The 16,071-nt window shown below is 52.7% G+C and overlaps 6 protein-coding genes across 6 annotated transcripts; 4 read left to right on the forward strand and 2 right to left on the reverse strand.

The window, feature by feature from the left end:
- Nucleotides 1-395: 395 nt before the first annotated feature.
- Nucleotides 396-1,589, forward strand: LRP88_05817 (uncharacterized protein; the record flags this gene model as incomplete). Its single annotated transcript, XM_083242362.1, has 1 exon — nucleotides 396-1,589. One exon carries the CDS (start codon nucleotides 396-398, stop codon nucleotides 1,587-1,589), a length of 1,194 nt encoding a protein of 397 aa, XP_083101298.1.
- Nucleotides 1,590-1,929: 340 nt separating this feature from the next.
- LRP88_05818 (F-box protein) lies at nucleotides 1,930-3,593 on the reverse strand (the record flags this gene model as incomplete). The annotated part of the gene is made up of 2 exons (XM_083242363.1): nucleotides 1,930-3,413; nucleotides 3,482-3,593. 2 exons carry the CDS (start codon nucleotides 3,591-3,593, stop codon nucleotides 1,930-1,932), a joined length of 1,596 nt encoding a protein of 531 aa, XP_083101299.1.
- A 1,425-nt stretch (nucleotides 3,594-5,018) lies between these two features.
- On the reverse strand, nucleotides 5,019-6,641 carry LRP88_05819 (uncharacterized protein; the record flags this gene model as incomplete). Its single annotated transcript, XM_083242364.1, has 2 exons — nucleotides 5,019-6,362; nucleotides 6,576-6,641. 2 exons carry the CDS (start codon nucleotides 6,639-6,641, stop codon nucleotides 5,019-5,021), a joined length of 1,410 nt encoding a protein of 469 aa, XP_083101300.1.
- Nucleotides 6,642-9,157: 2,516 nt separating this feature from the next.
- LRP88_05820 (uncharacterized protein) lies at nucleotides 9,158-10,003 on the forward strand (the record flags this gene model as incomplete). The annotated part of the gene is made up of 3 exons (XM_083242365.1): nucleotides 9,158-9,518; nucleotides 9,795-9,863; nucleotides 9,933-10,003. The coding sequence occupies 3 exons, from the start codon at nucleotides 9,158-9,160 to the stop codon at nucleotides 10,001-10,003; spliced, it is 501 nt and encodes a 166-aa protein (XP_083101301.1).
- A 1,193-nt stretch (nucleotides 10,004-11,196) lies between these two features.
- LRP88_05821 (DUF1769 domain-containing protein) lies at nucleotides 11,197-12,382 on the forward strand (the record flags this gene model as incomplete). The annotated part of the gene is made up of 2 exons (XM_083242366.1): nucleotides 11,197-11,948; nucleotides 12,124-12,382. The coding sequence occupies 2 exons, from the start codon at nucleotides 11,197-11,199 to the stop codon at nucleotides 12,380-12,382; spliced, it is 1,011 nt and encodes a 336-aa protein (XP_083101302.1).
- Nucleotides 12,383-14,119: 1,737 nt separating this feature from the next.
- Nucleotides 14,120-16,009, forward strand: LRP88_05822 (major facilitator superfamily domain-containing protein; the record flags this gene model as incomplete). Its single annotated transcript, XM_083242367.1, has 1 exon — nucleotides 14,120-16,009. The coding sequence occupies one exon, from the start codon at nucleotides 14,120-14,122 to the stop codon at nucleotides 16,007-16,009; it is 1,890 nt and encodes a 629-aa protein (XP_083101303.1).
- Nucleotides 16,010-16,071: the final 62 nt, after the last annotated feature.

Consider the following 16,071-nt stretch of genomic DNA (forward strand, 5'->3'; position numbering starts at 1 on the left):
TACCAAGAAATTGGCTCCGAGCTTGTGCCTTTGCCTATGCAATCTGTGTGCCAGCCAATGGCTTTTTAGCAATCACACCTACAAACTTCTGAACCTGAGTCTAAACAAGCAATGTTTAAAGTGTATTGTCCATAGTTTGTTCCTTGGTTGTATCTACAGCGTTGAACCCAAGGAATGCCATGCAAGTACACGTAATGATAATAGCGGGGTACAACCTCGGCTTCAATCCGCAGTGAACCTCTGTCACAGCAACAACTCTTGACCTCTCATCATGTGTTGAACAAGACGTGCAATTCCTCATTTAGGCACCCTCTTCTCTGTCACTTTCTTGCACTCAAGTTTCTAGAACGAGCCATTCCTTCGCCTAGACCCAACTTCGGTAAACCTCACCCATCATGTCATCTACACCTTCCCTCCTCCTCCTCCCATCACCGCCCCGTCCCTCATCCCCTATAACACTCTCCGCCGCATACCGCGACACCCTAACCTCACTACTCCTCAAGCTCAAATCCTCCCCCACGCCTCAAACCCTTGCCATCGCCCTCGCCCTCCCACTCCTAGAGGGTCCAGCTCCGCGCGTCAAGTCTATCCGCTGGTCCACGGCGCAGTCCCTCCTCGCGGGGCTGTACACCCTCGTCTCCGTCATTTGCGCAAAAGAGGATATTCCCGTTGATGTTGGCGCTGGGGTGGGGAGTGTGGATGTTAGAGTTGTTCTTGTTGATCATGACCATGGCAGACGGTATGAGCTGGACTTTGATGGCGGGTATGAGGCCAACTGCACTGCTGTGTTGGATATCGCTGCTTTTGCGACAAAGAGGAGACCCTGGAAGACGGTCTATCATCCAAGCTGCGAAGCGGGTTACGAGCTGCTATCCCTGTTTCTCAAGTTCGCAGAGGGAAAGCAGACGTTTACGCAGAGCCAGCTCGTGGCCATCGAGGGCGGCATCAGCTTGACGACAGAGCCTGGCACTCTATCATCAGACCTCCAGAAAGGCTTCAAGACCGTCTGCCTGGGTGGAACGTTTGACCATCTTCACCCTGGTCACAAGCTCCTTCTCCACGCTTCTGCCCTCCTCCTGGCAATCCCGGATAAAAAGTCTACCGAGACGTGCACCCTCATCATCGGCATATCCAGCGACGAGCTCCTCGCAAAGAAGAAATACGCCGAAGAGCTTCAATCCTGGGACGACCGTGTACAAACAGTTCTATCCTTCCTAAGCACACTCCTAGATTACGATACAACAGCCCCTCAGCCCCCAACAACATCCAAACCCGGCGAACTAGTAGCCTCCTTCCGCGACGGCAGGATCCTCGTCCGGTGCATAATCCTTCGCGACCCCTTCGGCCCACCAATCCACGAGGAAGACGCCGACGCCATCGTTGTTTCCGCAGAGACGCGGAGCGGAGGGAAAGCGATTAACGATCGCAGGGCGGAGAAGGGGTGGAGGCCTCTGGAGGTGTTTGAGATTGACGTGTTGGATGCGATAGAGGTTGGAGAGGGGGATGTTAGTAAGACGGAGGATTTTGCGGCAAAGATTAGCAGTACGACTATTAGACAGCAGAGGGCTGAGGCGAAGAGACAGTCATGAAGGATGATGGGTGATTAGCTATCAGAAGAGAGGGATAAGGAAGATGGGCATTGTCAGACTCGACGGAGCCGTTTATAGTCGCCATATCTAGTTAGCCTACGAGTTGATAAACGAGACCAGTCACCCCTAGGATTAGAATTCATACAGGACACGGCCATAGTACTTGAGACATTTTCATTAATTACATGTTATTACAGCCCGAATCGTTTCTTCGTGGGGCCTTGAATTGACCAGCATTCTCTTAGAGACTTGCCCTCAACCTCCCCATACCACTTACGATCAACGAGTACACATGAGATTGCGTGTTTGTGACCATCCCACCGAGTCAATACAATCCCGCTCACACGCTCAAAAACTGATCAATGTCCACCCTCTGAAAGCAACTCACATGCCCGAACTCAATCCAATGGTGAGCCAACCGGTCATGGCTGACGAGGATGAGCTGACCGTCGATATAACTGCTTGAGGTGAAGCCCGTGTCGGAGACGTGCCCCCTGCTGTTGACGATCCTCGCACCGCCAAAGTGCGGGTCATTCGCTTCGCCGACGAAACCTCCTGGCCCGAGATCCTCTGCAACAAACGAGATTTCGCCGCGTGGTACGTTGGGGTCGCCGGTTAGTTTGATGGCTTCTAGTCGTCCTCTGTGGGTGCGAGCCACGGCTTTTCTTTTCTCCCACTCCTGGTCCGATTCTATCTCAAAGCGGACAATACCTAGCGCTTCGTCTGTCACAAGCTCATCGTCGTCATCGTCCGGCTGATGCACGAGCAAGAACTCGCATCCGTGGGTGCTGTAGTCGCCAGCATAGATCCCCCTCCACGGCTTCAACGGCGTCGGCGTATAAAGCTTCGGGTCGAGTGTCGAATACGTGATCAACTCTTCACCAACATGCATCCCAGGTAAACCGCCAACAGCTGCTGGATGCAACTCACGCAGGACGTTGATGATACCAGTCAACCCAGCAGCCCGACCAAGGCGAGTCATGCCGCCCGCCATCTCCATCCACTGGCGAATGTGAAACAACTTTTCCGATACCTCGTCCCTTCGCTTCGGCCTGTCGTACGGGGCAGAGAAGGGCAAGCCGGTGACGACAAAGTTTGGTTGACCACGAGTGCGATGATCTGAAGGGATCGCAGGGGGTGGCCATACTTGGCTGTAGGGGAAGCGCTCTGAAATCATCTCTTCGCTTATATCCCTTTCCAGCTCGCGTGCGAGCATAAAGTTGCTGAACATGCCGTCGACACGATCCTCCAGCGCCATGGGCATCTCATCCGCATATCGGTTCGCATCAGGGCGGCTAAAGAACCTGCTCACGTCCGTCTCCACGTTGGTATGAAATTGAAGGATGGGTTTGTCAAGGTGAAGCTTGACCTGAGGGTTGAAGTCGTGGATCACAACGTTGGGGTGGCCTTCCCACTGGAAATAGTCAGGCCGTCCACGGGCCGCAAGCAGTTGGTAGCCCTCGATGCATCCACGGCGAGGGTCATACCGGACAAGCATGACCCTTCCAGTGAGATCGCGATCGCAGAACCAGATCTTGTGGCGGGGGAGAAACCACAGGCGGTCGTGAGCGACATAGAGCTCATAATAGCTGCTGCATGGGTGAGGGCCAGTGAGGGTCACATCAGGGACATTTTCCTGGACGAGAGGGTGCCAAAGAACATCGGATAGCGCATGCTCTCGAAGCTCGCGGCATGTTTCGGATACACCTATGAGCTCCAAAGGCGAGAGGTAAGAGAGGATGGTGGTTATGAGCTCTGAGGGAAGATCCAGAAGGAGGCAGACCCCGGATGCTGATGAATGCGACTCTGATGGATTCCCGTCATCTACTGAACGGGTTAGCTGGTGATAAGAGATAGACCCCAATCAGAAGCAGCGTCGCATCGAAACCTACCGGTGGGGTTTGATCCTTCCCCGAGCAAGTCTGGGCAAAGGCTCGGCGTCACAGACTGAGGTATCGCAGATGGTCCAGGGGGCACGGACGTAGCGTCGCTGGGATCCGACATTTTTAGGTGACGATGGGAGCTGTAGTAGGGCCGCGGCGATCTTTTCTAGGGAAGAAGAGGGTTTATTCCCGGATGCCAAGATGGCAGAAGCGAGGGGGATTCTTGTTTAAGTGTGGTGAAGCTGAGGTGGTGATATCACGGGAGGATGCACGTAGGGCAATATAGCGGGGGTCGGCACCTGCGGGCTCCGACGCCGGCACCTAACGCTGACGAACCTGTCCAAAAATAAGAACGCATATTATGTGGAGACTTGCACAATGGTCTCAGTATTATTTATGTCAACTGTTATGCTGTGCCATGTTTATTATGCTGCAGTTTAACGCCGCCTCGGTTGCTGGTACGTACCCAACTAAACGGCGTTGGGCTGGACATCTCGAAGCGCCGCCATCGAAAACAACAAACACCAAATTTGCCCCTTTGTCATCAGGTCATCCCGCCCGTCCCTGCAACGTGCCCTGATCTCTGGTTTGGTCCAACATAATGTCTATTGCGTCTTGAGTGTCATCCCCAAGGCCGTTGTTTCGCCCGTCGTATCGTCGATCGCAGTCTCGTGAGCCACTTGTCGACGTCATCTGGGTTTCATCACCACATGGGAATACCTTCATCTTTCGCCTCCTTTCTCATTTTGCGCCATATCTTTAATACTCAGCGACTGAGAGGCTCATAATAACATCTTAATCCTTCCGCTCACAATCTCACGGCAACAACCTAATCCACACGCCTCGAACCTTGAATGTGTCTCACCTGCATCGCCCGTTACACCAGTCAAAACAACTTACACCAACTTACCCATGATGAGCGCGTTGCTTCCGCTTATCTCGGAGATTCTTCCGATGATAATGCCCGCCTCTGCTAACATAACCCGGGCCAAACAGCTTGAGCCGACTCACCCGACTGTTGAAGGGCCCGTTATTGAGCGGCCAGCCATCGTTGGGAAATGCGACAGGATGTGTGTATCAGGTGAGCACTTGAGAGCGCATCTAGGCTCATGGTATTTAAGCATCAGTTCTCACGCAGTATAGTCCTCACGGCGCGACCTCACCAAAACTCAACCGTCCGTCATAACAGCGAACAAGGTAATCCCCTCACTCTTGTTTTTAAACCTCATTTTGACCTTGTAGACGCTATCTTCTACGCTGTTTCTGGAAATGGTATCTTGGCCGTTAGTGAGTCAGTGGACTCTGACCCCAAAAATCACGAGCTATCACCCGGGGACTTTGCCTTTGTCCCAGCCTGGACCGAGCATCAGATCAAGAATGAGACAGACGAGGATGTTGTCTTTCTCGTCATTCAAAGCGGGCCAACTCCTATACGAGCTGATTTAACTGACTGGGGCGGCGACATGGTCAAGTCGCGTAAATAAGGCTTGATATAGTATGTATTCTTGCAAGCGTTTGTCTATCGGTTACTCTACCAATGTTGCAACTATGGAAGTGCCAGCCCTCCCGATTTACATCTCGACCGGACCATTTGGATCAAGGTCTTGCGACTCGGAGCGTCGTCAAACACTTGCGCATGGTCTAGCTTCGGGAACACGGTCACTTGTACTCCACCTTCATCACCTTCCACACAAGTCTCGGCATCATCCTCCAAGTATTCCGCGACCGAAGCAGTGTCGACAATGAGATCTCGGCCAGCCAAGGTCACTGCGACGTCCCTCTTGAAGCCGTTGTCTCCCAAAGACGTCAGCAATTCCTCCTTCCAGAGGATATTCTCCCGCCAGAAGAAGTGTCGTCCCAGGCAGAGCGCAACACCTGGATCGGTACTTGCAAAGTACCAGAGCTGCCATTCATTGGCCCTCTTAGGCCTGCGCCGTGTAAAGTTGTACGCCACATTGGGGAGGTGCAGCATAATTGTGACGGGGTCGATGAGTACCACAGAGGGAACACGATGCTGCAGGCTGGGTGAGTGCAGCATGTGGGTTGTCAAAACGGACCCGTATGAATGCGACACGAGCGTGACGTTCTGCCAGCAGTGGTAGTCCAGGATCGCTGTCATCTGGGACAAGAACTCAGCCTTGTCTGGGATGGCAGACGTGAGGCGGAAAGAAATGGGTAGAATCTCAATGGCGATGACTCCGACACTTCTCTTCTTATCGTCCGTCTTGTGGAGACCAGCAAGGAAACGCACATAAGTCCAGAGCCCGATTCCGATACCATGGAAGAAGACAACGGGCAGTTGGCCCTCGGCCGTATGAGGGCGATACCAGTAGCTGAGCTGAGAGGAGGGGGATGTCCGGCCCGGCCACAACTCTTGCGGACGCGGAGGGAATACTCGAATGGCAGATGATCGAGGACGACGATAGTACTCGAAGCCGTGCCAGAGGAATGCGAGATGTGTGAGTTGATCGACGAAGAAGACGATCACGTACCAGGCGAGGCCACGATACGTTGTCGTGATCTTGTCGAAAGTGAGACGAAGACTTTGGACGTTTCCTCGACCGCTGGGTAACTGTCGTCCAAGTCGTTGCTCAAGCAGAGTCACGTACTGCTCGAGCTCTTCATCCACCGCCTCATCTGGCTCATCAACGGAACCATCACCTCGCTCAAAGAAAGCCCAGAGGAGGAACTCTTTGATGTTGTCCCGTCGAATATCATCAGGATCAGCACCCAGAAACCACCACGTCAGATAACTCTCTGGAGATGGCACGTTTCTAAAGCACCGATCAAACAACACCCTCCGCTCTTCGCGCGACAACGGTGACGGGTGAACGGCGTTCCGTTTAAGTCGTCCAAGGTACGGTCGATAGATGAAGGCATAAAACATCCCCTCGGCGAGTAACGCCGCGAGAAGCACGCAAATAGGCGGGAAGGCGATGGAAAAGGGCGCAACAAGAGGCAGCAGCAGGATCAAAAAGATGTAAATAAGAGGAGCGTAACGAAAGAAGGCAACAGACAGGCGGATGAGTATCCATTCGCCAAACGAGGTGCCGATCATGAGGTTCCGAATGTGCCGGGTCAACCGGACTTGCTAGGCTTTAACTTTTGGCAATACAGATGCAGTTTTTTCTGGTGATGAGAGAAAATTTGAGGGATGAAATGCGTACATGATGACGCATTTGTTGAAACGGCTCTTGTTGGGGCAGACGATGGGATGATGCAGCCTTGCAAGGATCTGGATCCCATCCTGGTCGTCAGGCCAGGATTATTGAAGAGATGTGGCTAGTGAGGGAGCACAGCCACGTGTCTCCCTCAATCAAATTCCTAAACATTCAGAGCGGCCTCATATTTCAGCCGCGGAGACAAAAGAAGAGACTTGAAATCCCTGGAGGATGGCCAAGAGATGACGGCCAGTGGTCTGATAAGATGCAAAAGCGTTGAACAAATAACCATTGTTCGAAGCTGCTTGAGTGATTCAACTGCCGTCAAGGCTGAGATTGGTCAAGTCTTCCCGGATGGGTTTATCCGGTAGGTGCTGATTGGTGAACCGTCTGAAGAGACCGCTTTGATCTGTTGCAATGGCGAATGGATGCCTGGTGAAGCAAGGCTCTTCCAAAAAGAGAGGGAGTAAAAAAACCAACATGCTTTGACAGCTGCTTGGGCACTCTCCTCAGGCGACGTGATCAATACGCGATACCGAAATCGAGTGTCGACGCAACGTCTGTCGGTCATTGAGTTGTCATAATTTATGGGTCTGTCATGCAGTTAAGAAATACTTGCTTCAGAAGAGGAGCAGAATCTTACTGGAAGTATATCTCATCGGAGGGTTCCTAGAATGTTTTTTTTTATTGGCTTAGAACCGCCCCACTTGGAGAGATCCTGGACTGCATACCTACTCTAACAATCCAACAATCTAACAACCTAACAACCTAACAATCTAACAATCTAACAAGATCACCAGGTTTCAAGGTTCAATGTTACTATCAGTGTGCATCCTTGGAGGTCCCTTTGCGTGCAGGGCGTTACGCTTCTTACTTAAAATGATAATGGTCAACCTGCAGCCAAATCTTTGAGACCAAAAAAAATCGAGGTTGCGTGTGCATGTGTTCAAGGCTGACAGTACAGCAGCAATACGTACCGCTTCTGTACCTGGCGGCGGCGGTGCACCCCTGCATTTGCTGCTTTTTCTTGCCTTGACTCGGGGGTGGGGGGGTGGCCTCTACTGATGCACCGCAGGCTCAGCCGTGGATTCGGCTGAGCCTTGAAAGATGAGAGTAATGGATACCGGATGCTGCGTCATGGGGTTTTACGGACCGGGTTGGGTATCTTTCCTTACCTAGAGATCTAGGACTACGCACACCCAGACCCTAGATCCAACACCGAAGCAAAGACACCTGCATATTTTATCGCATCAGTTGGCTTTTGCGCCCCCTCCTTCTTCAAGTTCTAAGTAGCAGACGAGCCATACCATGCCCGGGCGTTACGACTAGGTAGTCATCATTTCTTACGAACTGTGATGTACAATTGACACCTCCCCACGAATCTCTCATTACACCATGTGCTCAGTTGACCAGGAGCCGGGATTAGTGACAGTGATTCACTGTCGATAACCTCTTGTGTCGCATCGTCTCTTGCGGTACGTATACACGCAGTCGATGTATGCTTGGACCTCACCGGCCGGAGAACCGGGGTGGGTCTTTTCTCTCGCGTCAAGACCCGCTTGAGCCCAGCCCATGGTACATGCTCCATTGCGGTGCTGCCCGCTAAAGATTATGTATCAAACCGCCGGCCTTCTCCCGCGGGCCCACCCACGAGCGACAAGACCCACCGGCGCCATCACCCCCCGACAACCCCAGATGGAAGATGGATCCATGGATCACTGCACTTCTTCATTCAATACAGCAAACCAGCTTCACATTCCGCCGCCCACTCCGCGGGCGCAACATGTATACTGGGATGGGGGTGGACACCAAAGATAGGGGGAGGAGGGGTGGATGACCTAGGCCTCCCACTTCGAGCAGCATTTACCAAGGTGACCAAGAGGCAACCTAGGTCAGCCAAGTAAATCATAGTTCGCCAAATCGCAGAAGGCGGCAATCGTGGTCTCGAAAGCAACGCACGAAATGGCGGATAGCTGGTAAACGGGCTTCGTAATGAATGGCACCTGAGAATCGCCCACGACGAGCGTACGCAGAGAGTTTGGAGTGGTCGAGGACGTAGTAGGGCAGGGTGCTTCTTGAGGCTCCTTTGCACGCCATTTTTGCTCAACCCGAAAAGAGATACGATCGAGAACGAGTGAAGAATTGCAATGAGAACTTGGATGGGAGGGTAGGCTGGGGTGAGGTTGTGTGAGGTTGAGAGCGCGGCAAGCTGATTGGCTCCGCGGGGGACTTGACCTCCGGGCCTCTGGCATAAAGCCCAGCTCTGCCCCCCTCGACTCCCGTTCTTCCCATCTCTTCCCTTCTCCATCCTCATTCTTTCCAATCATCAATCCACAGCCATAAAATATCCCACCCCTTTTCGTTGATTGACTTGCATCACTTGATACCCCCCAAGAGTCTCTCGAGTCCCACTAGGACTTCGTAGAACTCACACTGGGACCTCCTCGTCGTCGCCCTCGGCTGACGACTTGATATCGCATCCAGACACCTGGCATAGTTCCACCCCATCATCCACAACGACAATATGTCGTCGCACCATAAATTCATCTTGTTCCCTCAGTCCCTGCCGGCACCTGAACTCAAACGGGCCTTGGACCATGCCTCACGGCTCGGCCACCAGCAGATTCGTGAAACGGTTAGGCACTCGTCGCTACCCTCAGGCCGAGCCGAGCAGCGCAATCTCGGCGATGGTCATAGGCGTCGTCGCACAACCGTCTCGAATGGGGCTGACCACATGGGTGACGTTGACGCTCGTCCTCGCTCTGGTGGTAAAGTGTCATGGTCACGTGATCCACACCTGTTCCCAGATCCAGTACCGGCCAAGATCGATTCGTCTTCCCCAAGAGCTGGCCGGGAACGCGGGGATCACTCAGAGCCCCGATCCCGTAAGCGACGGCGGGCTCCGGCCCCTCAAAACAGTCGGGTTGATTGGAACGATGGTGGCCGGCCCTCTCACCTCCCAAGGGACGAAAGGCTCTCGCATGCTGGATCTTGGTGCCACTTGGCCCCCCAGGAATCCATCGAGGTTCATGATGCCGTTGATGATGAGAGAGACATCCTGGCGGAGGACTGGACTCCAATGACGCCTCGGGATAGTCGACTGTCAACCCCAGATCTTGTACCCTTGTGCACCGACTTTGAGTTTTGCTCGTGTCATCCAGACGGCCTAGACGAGGACAAGATCAACGCAGACTTTTACTTCGTTTCGAGGTCCAAGATGGACATGCAGTGTAAGTTGGCACCCGACAGGTCCAGACCCAAGACATGCTTGTTGTTGTCGATTTGCTGACATGGTGTAGTGATTGATGCGCAGGCGCACATTGCCCAGACCCGATCGGGGTCGGCGGTGATGGTACCCCGAGATGAGTGATGAGGTTTGGAAACGCGACAGTGAGACAATGCTGGTTCAGAGTCTGTAATGAGGGCAGTGCGGTTTGGCGTTTGGGGTATAGAGTGTGCAAGTTCTTGTTAATAGGTTACAGGACAGGATTACCTGTCAACTGGTCAGTTCGAACATATGTTAACCTTCCCGTTCTCGCATTGTATGGGTGAGGGGAGTCTGAAGGCGTATCCCTGTCGTCGTGTCGCGGGATGTTATCCGTGGGCCATACGAAACGGAGTGAGGATGCGTAGTAGAAGAAAAGGGGCATGCAATGCCAGAATTGAGTGAGCCTTACGCAATACATTGCAGCTGGTGATGGAGATGAAGATGATCAAGTGTTGTTCATTGTTGAATGACGTGTAGTTCATGAGTGATCAGCCATCGCTTGAGGAGGTGCGATGTGGGGCGTCACGTGGCAGCCCTCAATCTAACAGAGGCGATCCAGCCTCAGGCACAAACCAGGGCAGCCATCCCGATGCTCCTCAATGAAGTCGTTCTCCGGTGATTATGCGCCACAGCCACCTCTCCTTTGGCGGTGAATTCCATATGGAAGCATTAGCATGGGGGCCGCACCGCCAACGAAAGACGCGTCGCGGCGGTGAGCGTGTCGAGTTGCAGCCGTTGGGGACATCTCGTCCACTGTAAGGCAGAGAATCTGAAGGCTGCAGCTTGCTTGCATCTGCCAGATGATGTCTGCATCCGGCGCACACGCCATGATCCAGCAAAATCGAAAGGATACAGATGCGGGCAAGTCCCTTATTTGTCCGCGATTTTCATGCACAAGTTTTTGCTGGGAGAAATGCCCGTCTCGAGCGGAGCAAATTTAGTGGCCGTCGCTTGTTGGTGATGGAGCCAGTGATGGTGCTCTTTGGCATGTGCTGGCGACTCACGGCTTGAAAAAGCCCTCACGTCATCAACTTATAAGACCATTATCAGTGCCACTTTCCGGTTTATCAACATCAACGCGACGGCATCGCGAGGGATTCTTTTCTTCATTTGTGTTCTTTCTTATACCTTGTCTATTGTGTTTTCTCTTACTATCGTCGATTAGCGGTCGGTCCATACGTCATTGAAAGATTTTACCTTGTTCTTAGCCAGAGCCATAGAACGAAGTCCAAGGGCAACACATAGAGATAAAGCGACAAGCAGTCGCAGGCAGACAGATACAGCAGGCGGAAAACATGGCGGAGAACAATTACGTCCTTCGGGTCACGGCCGGTCCCGATTACGACGCAAAGCAGCAGGTCGATGTCCTTGTCAACACAGTCGAGCCCATGGTCATCAAAAGCAACCTCGCTGACATCGAGCTCAACGTCCGCATCCAGGATTATAAGGGCCTACCTCGGAACTCACCAGAGACTTCGGCCTACTTCTCAACGGAGCCTCACGCCTATAACCAGGACCAGTACAGCATCTCGTTCCGCTTCACCCCCAAGAAGCCTGCCAGTGACGAGGGCACTGGGATCAATGGCGCCAACTTGCAGTTTGGAAATGACTTTGATCACCCGATTCGTGATCGTCTTCCTCCTGGCTTCGGGACTGCCATGAGCATTGTGCGCTGGTGGATCGATCCTGGTCTGGAGGGTGATGCCTACGCTGACAAGCCGTTTCTTTATGGCCCGGCTCTGAGCTCCTTCAACACCATCCACGTGGGCGCCGGTGAGCATGACAAAGCCAAGGGTGGCCTTTGGTTCGAAGAAGGCGGTGATGAAGCTGGTCTCAAGGCTCGTGAGGACATTGGCGCTCCTCTTGACAACAAGGCCCGTATGAAGTGGGCTTTGAGGGCGGACAGCAAGGAGAAGTGGGTGTTTGAGTACGACAAGACGTACGGTTTCGACTTTTTCAACCCCTACCTGGACTTTTCCAACCTCGCATTGAAGCTGCCCGGCTTCCAGCTACCCATAATGAAGTACTGGGATGGTCAAGCACTCAGGTAAGATATATCCCTCTCCTGGCTTTCGGGTTCTGCCATGCGCAACCCCCTTGTTGATTACGTCCCTGCGACTCAGAGAGCCGTAGAGGGTACGGTCCTATTATGGATATCTCTCTTACGCCGTTTTCGTTTACCCTCGTCTCAGGTCCGGCCGAAGACGCTCACATCAGCTCAGATACGTCCTGCGGAACAAGGAGACCGAGGAGACGTACCTCGTCATCCTTTTCACGCTGTATCATAAGGACTATGTCAATGAGGATGGGACGCTCAAGGAGGGTGCTGAAGAGTCTCTACATGAGCCGGCCCAGGCCTCCATCTCCGGGAATGACGGCACTTTTGACGGTGAAGAAGCTCTCAAGGAGGCGGGTGAAAAGTTGGGGCCCAAGTATGAAGAGGAAGAAAACGCAAAGACGAGTGTGGACGATGTCGACTGAAGGAGCGACGACTACGTACAAAAGCACGGGATGGGACCCGAGATGGGGATTGCTCGGGATTTGGAGCCGAATTTTAACGCTACGGCCTTTAGTTAGTCATGATGCCACAATACGGGTCAGACAATAGACTGATTTCTCTTCTCTAGTTTCACTAAGAATTTCCCTCCTTTTGCTCCGTAATCTCAATTCGTCACCGGAGTTGAGCCTCAGGGTGTGAGAGCCACTCCGACAGGTGTGATGAACATGAAGGACAGGTATCACCATGCGCAACACGAATTTCCGAATTGATACAGAAGCAGGAATAGTTGTTGCACCAAGTATGCTGTACCCAACTTCTTCGAGACACCAAAAATTAGGAATTCCCAGTTGTAGAACGGGCTCGCCAGAGTGAGCTGAAAGGTGGCCATCTGGTTGATCACGTGATACTCAGATCTGTCACCTTCTTTCAACCTCAATGGAACCTTCATTCCCATAAACTGATACATACAACGAAGGTGATTTGAAATCAAGACAATTTCTACCCCATTCCTACTCCATGCGGGAATCCGGAGAACCCTTGGTTTCCGCACCTCCATGCGGTCAAGATCCGAAGCGGAAATGGTGGGGAAACAAAGCCGAAACCAACCCCATCACCTCTCACGAGATCCTCGAATCTAAGATCTTTGTTGGCGAGATGGCGCCCCGGTAATAGTCGGAAATATCCCGTATTCCATCACCCCTACCCCTCATTTCCGAACTTGCGTCTGAGCGTGCAGGTTTGTCGGGTTGCGCCAAGGAAAGTTGGTGTTCTCGGAGCTGCAAACTGTTGGTTCCTCGTGGCATGGTGGAATTGACGACATGCTCTCTCTGCACAAGCCGTTGATTGGAGATGCTCCCGACGCCCAATCAGTTCATTGTCCTTCTTCCTCGGGTATGTGCGAAGAGCTGTAACTCCCCGGGCAAGCTCGAGAATGCTGGTCATGGCGCCCGAAAGCCAAGAGGTCTGGATGCCACTAAGAGGGCTAGACTAGCCGTTTGGCGTCCCTGGCGCCGACTCCAACGTCACGTCCAGGTTATTCCCGAAAGCGCCAGCCCCGGGAACGGGAGTCGGGTCTTGTTGCTGACAACGGGAGGGATGCCGGATGATGCAACATGTCCATGTAGGGCGGCGGCATGTCAAATTAGGATGCTTGCCCGGGAACTATCGCCTTTGCTTTTTTGTTCAAGGTTTCTGTTGAGAGACATGCTCGATATCATCAGACGTCTGTTGAAAGACTGGTGGCAATCCCTCGTCAACACCAACCATGACGCTCAGTCCCTCCCTCGCAGCCTACCATCCATCTCAGTGCCGCGCCGCAATGGGGATTCTCACCCTTGATGCCACTTCGGGTGCACAGAATCTGCACTAGCGTCTCTCGGCAGCTGATGCACAAGCGAATCGTTGGCCTCGTACTCGCGGTCCAGCGTGGAGAGGGCGGATCCAGTGCCAAGGAAGAGATTATTCCCGTCGAGATCCCGTTCTCTTTTCCTCATCTCCCGCTACCCCAGCATTGATAATGCCGGAGTTGTGCCCCCGGAGACTGGACCACTGCATTTTTCTCTTGTTCCTCGTCTCTCCTCCTCCTCCTATATCTTTGTCTGTTCCTCCCTGATCTTGTCCTGTGACAACTCGAACTGTCAGGACTTACAACGATCGTTTTCGGCGAGGAACTCCAAGATCCACACGAAAAGAAGTCTAAAAAGACTTCAACAGAAGACATGGCTCAAGATATTGACGCCAGTCAGAACGGCGGCACTTGGAATCGAGATCCTGGCGATCTCGAAATCAGTATCGAAGGAACACTTCCATCTAGGACACCACAGCCGAAACTCAACGAAGACGAGCCCATCACTTACCTATATCTAACCCTCAACACCGTCTTGCCAACACCGCCACTACCAAAAGAGGCAGGCCTTTCCGATTCCCAGGAACTCCCACCATGCCCCGACCTTAGGCCATACACATCACCCTTTACGTTACCGGCAGCACGAAAGAACATTTTGCTGGCGTTGTCATGTATTGCTACAATGTTTACAGCATATACTGCGGGAGCTTACTCTCCTCCGTCAGCCGCAATGGCCAAGGACCTAGGGGCTTCACACCTTGCCGTTCTTGTTGGAATCACAACTTTCTGCATGGGGTTTGCCATTGCTCCCATGGTCCTTGCTCCGGTATCTGAGATTTGGGGTCGACGGCCTGTCTTTGTCTTTGCTGGGTTTGTCTATGTCATCTTTCAGGCCGTCTGCTCTGTGATGCCAAATCTTGCTGGGATGCTGATTGCCCGTTTCTTTGTCGGAGTCGGAGGTTCCGTGTTCAGCTCGGTCGTTGGAGGAGTCCTCGCTGATCTTTGGGAGAAGGAGGAAAGAAACACCCCCATGGCGCTATTCAGTGGATCAGTTCTATTCGGAACTGGTGCTGGACCATTGGTTTCGGCTGCCTTTGTAAAGGGGCTGACTGATGATACCTTGGCATGGAAGTGGTCATTTTGGCATCAGGTCATCATGGATGGTCTGTTGCTGATTGCCATTCTCTTTCTCTTTGAAGAGACTCGAGGTTCTGTGTTATTGTCAAGAAAGGCCAAGAAGCTGAATGAGTGGTACGAAGAGTTGGAAAAGGCGGGCGCCTATGGAGTTTGGGTTACCAACACACCAGAGGAGACAAGCGCCAGCTCATCCACGTCGACCATCAAGACCAACCCTGGCCATCATACGGAACTCGAGTACAATGGCATCCAGTCCAGGGCACGACGTCTACAACGGGTTCGATGGCTAGTGGCCGCAGACGAGCAACGCCCCCCTCTGGGCCAGATGATTGCAACGTCGGTGAAGCGACCTTTTTACCTCTTGTTTACGGAGCCTGTCGTTTTCTGCTTTTCCCTCTGGGCTGCATTTTCATGGGGCGTTCTCTACTTGTCCTTTGCCGTTGTGCCGTATCTGTACGCTGCAAACTTTGACATGTCGAGTCGTGTCTACATTGCCATGATGGCGTCAGCGATCATCGCGACCGTGGTTGGCATTCTTCAGGAGAACTTGATGAAGCATCCTCTATGGCAAGGACAGGATGATGAAAAGTCTGTGTCGCAGTTTTGGCTGTTTATAAGGAAGCATTTCCCAGCGGATGCTCCTGAGGCGCGATTGTACTTTGCTTGCATCACGTCTCTTCTACTTCCTGCCGGGCTGTTTGCTGCCTTCTTGAGCCCGACGAGTACAAGCCACTACTCGATTGCCATTGGAATTGGCCTTGCCAATTGGGGCATTTACTCGGTGTATCTAGCCACGTTTAACTACCTGGCTGATACGTATCACCTTTACGCCTCTTCGGCGCTTGCTGCTCAGAGTTTCTGCCGCAACGTACTCGGCGGGGCGTTCCCGGTGATTACTGGCATCATGTTTGGCAATCTCGGGTTGAAGAACGCTGGCTGTGTCCTAGGTGGCATTGCCAGCGGATTGACGCTTATCCCTTGGGTGCTGGTGCTGTTTGGAGAGAGGATCCGGTCGAGGAGCAGCTTTGCTATTGTGAGTAATGGCCTTGGTTCAGATGTTCAAGTGCTAACAAGCCATAGTCTCTTCAGAAACAATAACAGGGTTCTTGATGGCATGAATGCATAGATGATGGGCGTGGTGCTGCGCCCACACATAAAGAAGAGAGTTGGTTGAGGGGGAAAGAATCA

This window comes from Fusarium phalaenopsidis (assembly GCF_050370095.1).
Source record: "Fusarium phalaenopsidis strain FUZ10S chromosome Unknown contig_32296, whole genome shotgun sequence".
In the NCBI taxonomy this organism is placed as follows: domain Eukaryota; kingdom Fungi; phylum Ascomycota; class Sordariomycetes; order Hypocreales; family Nectriaceae; genus Fusarium; species Fusarium phalaenopsidis.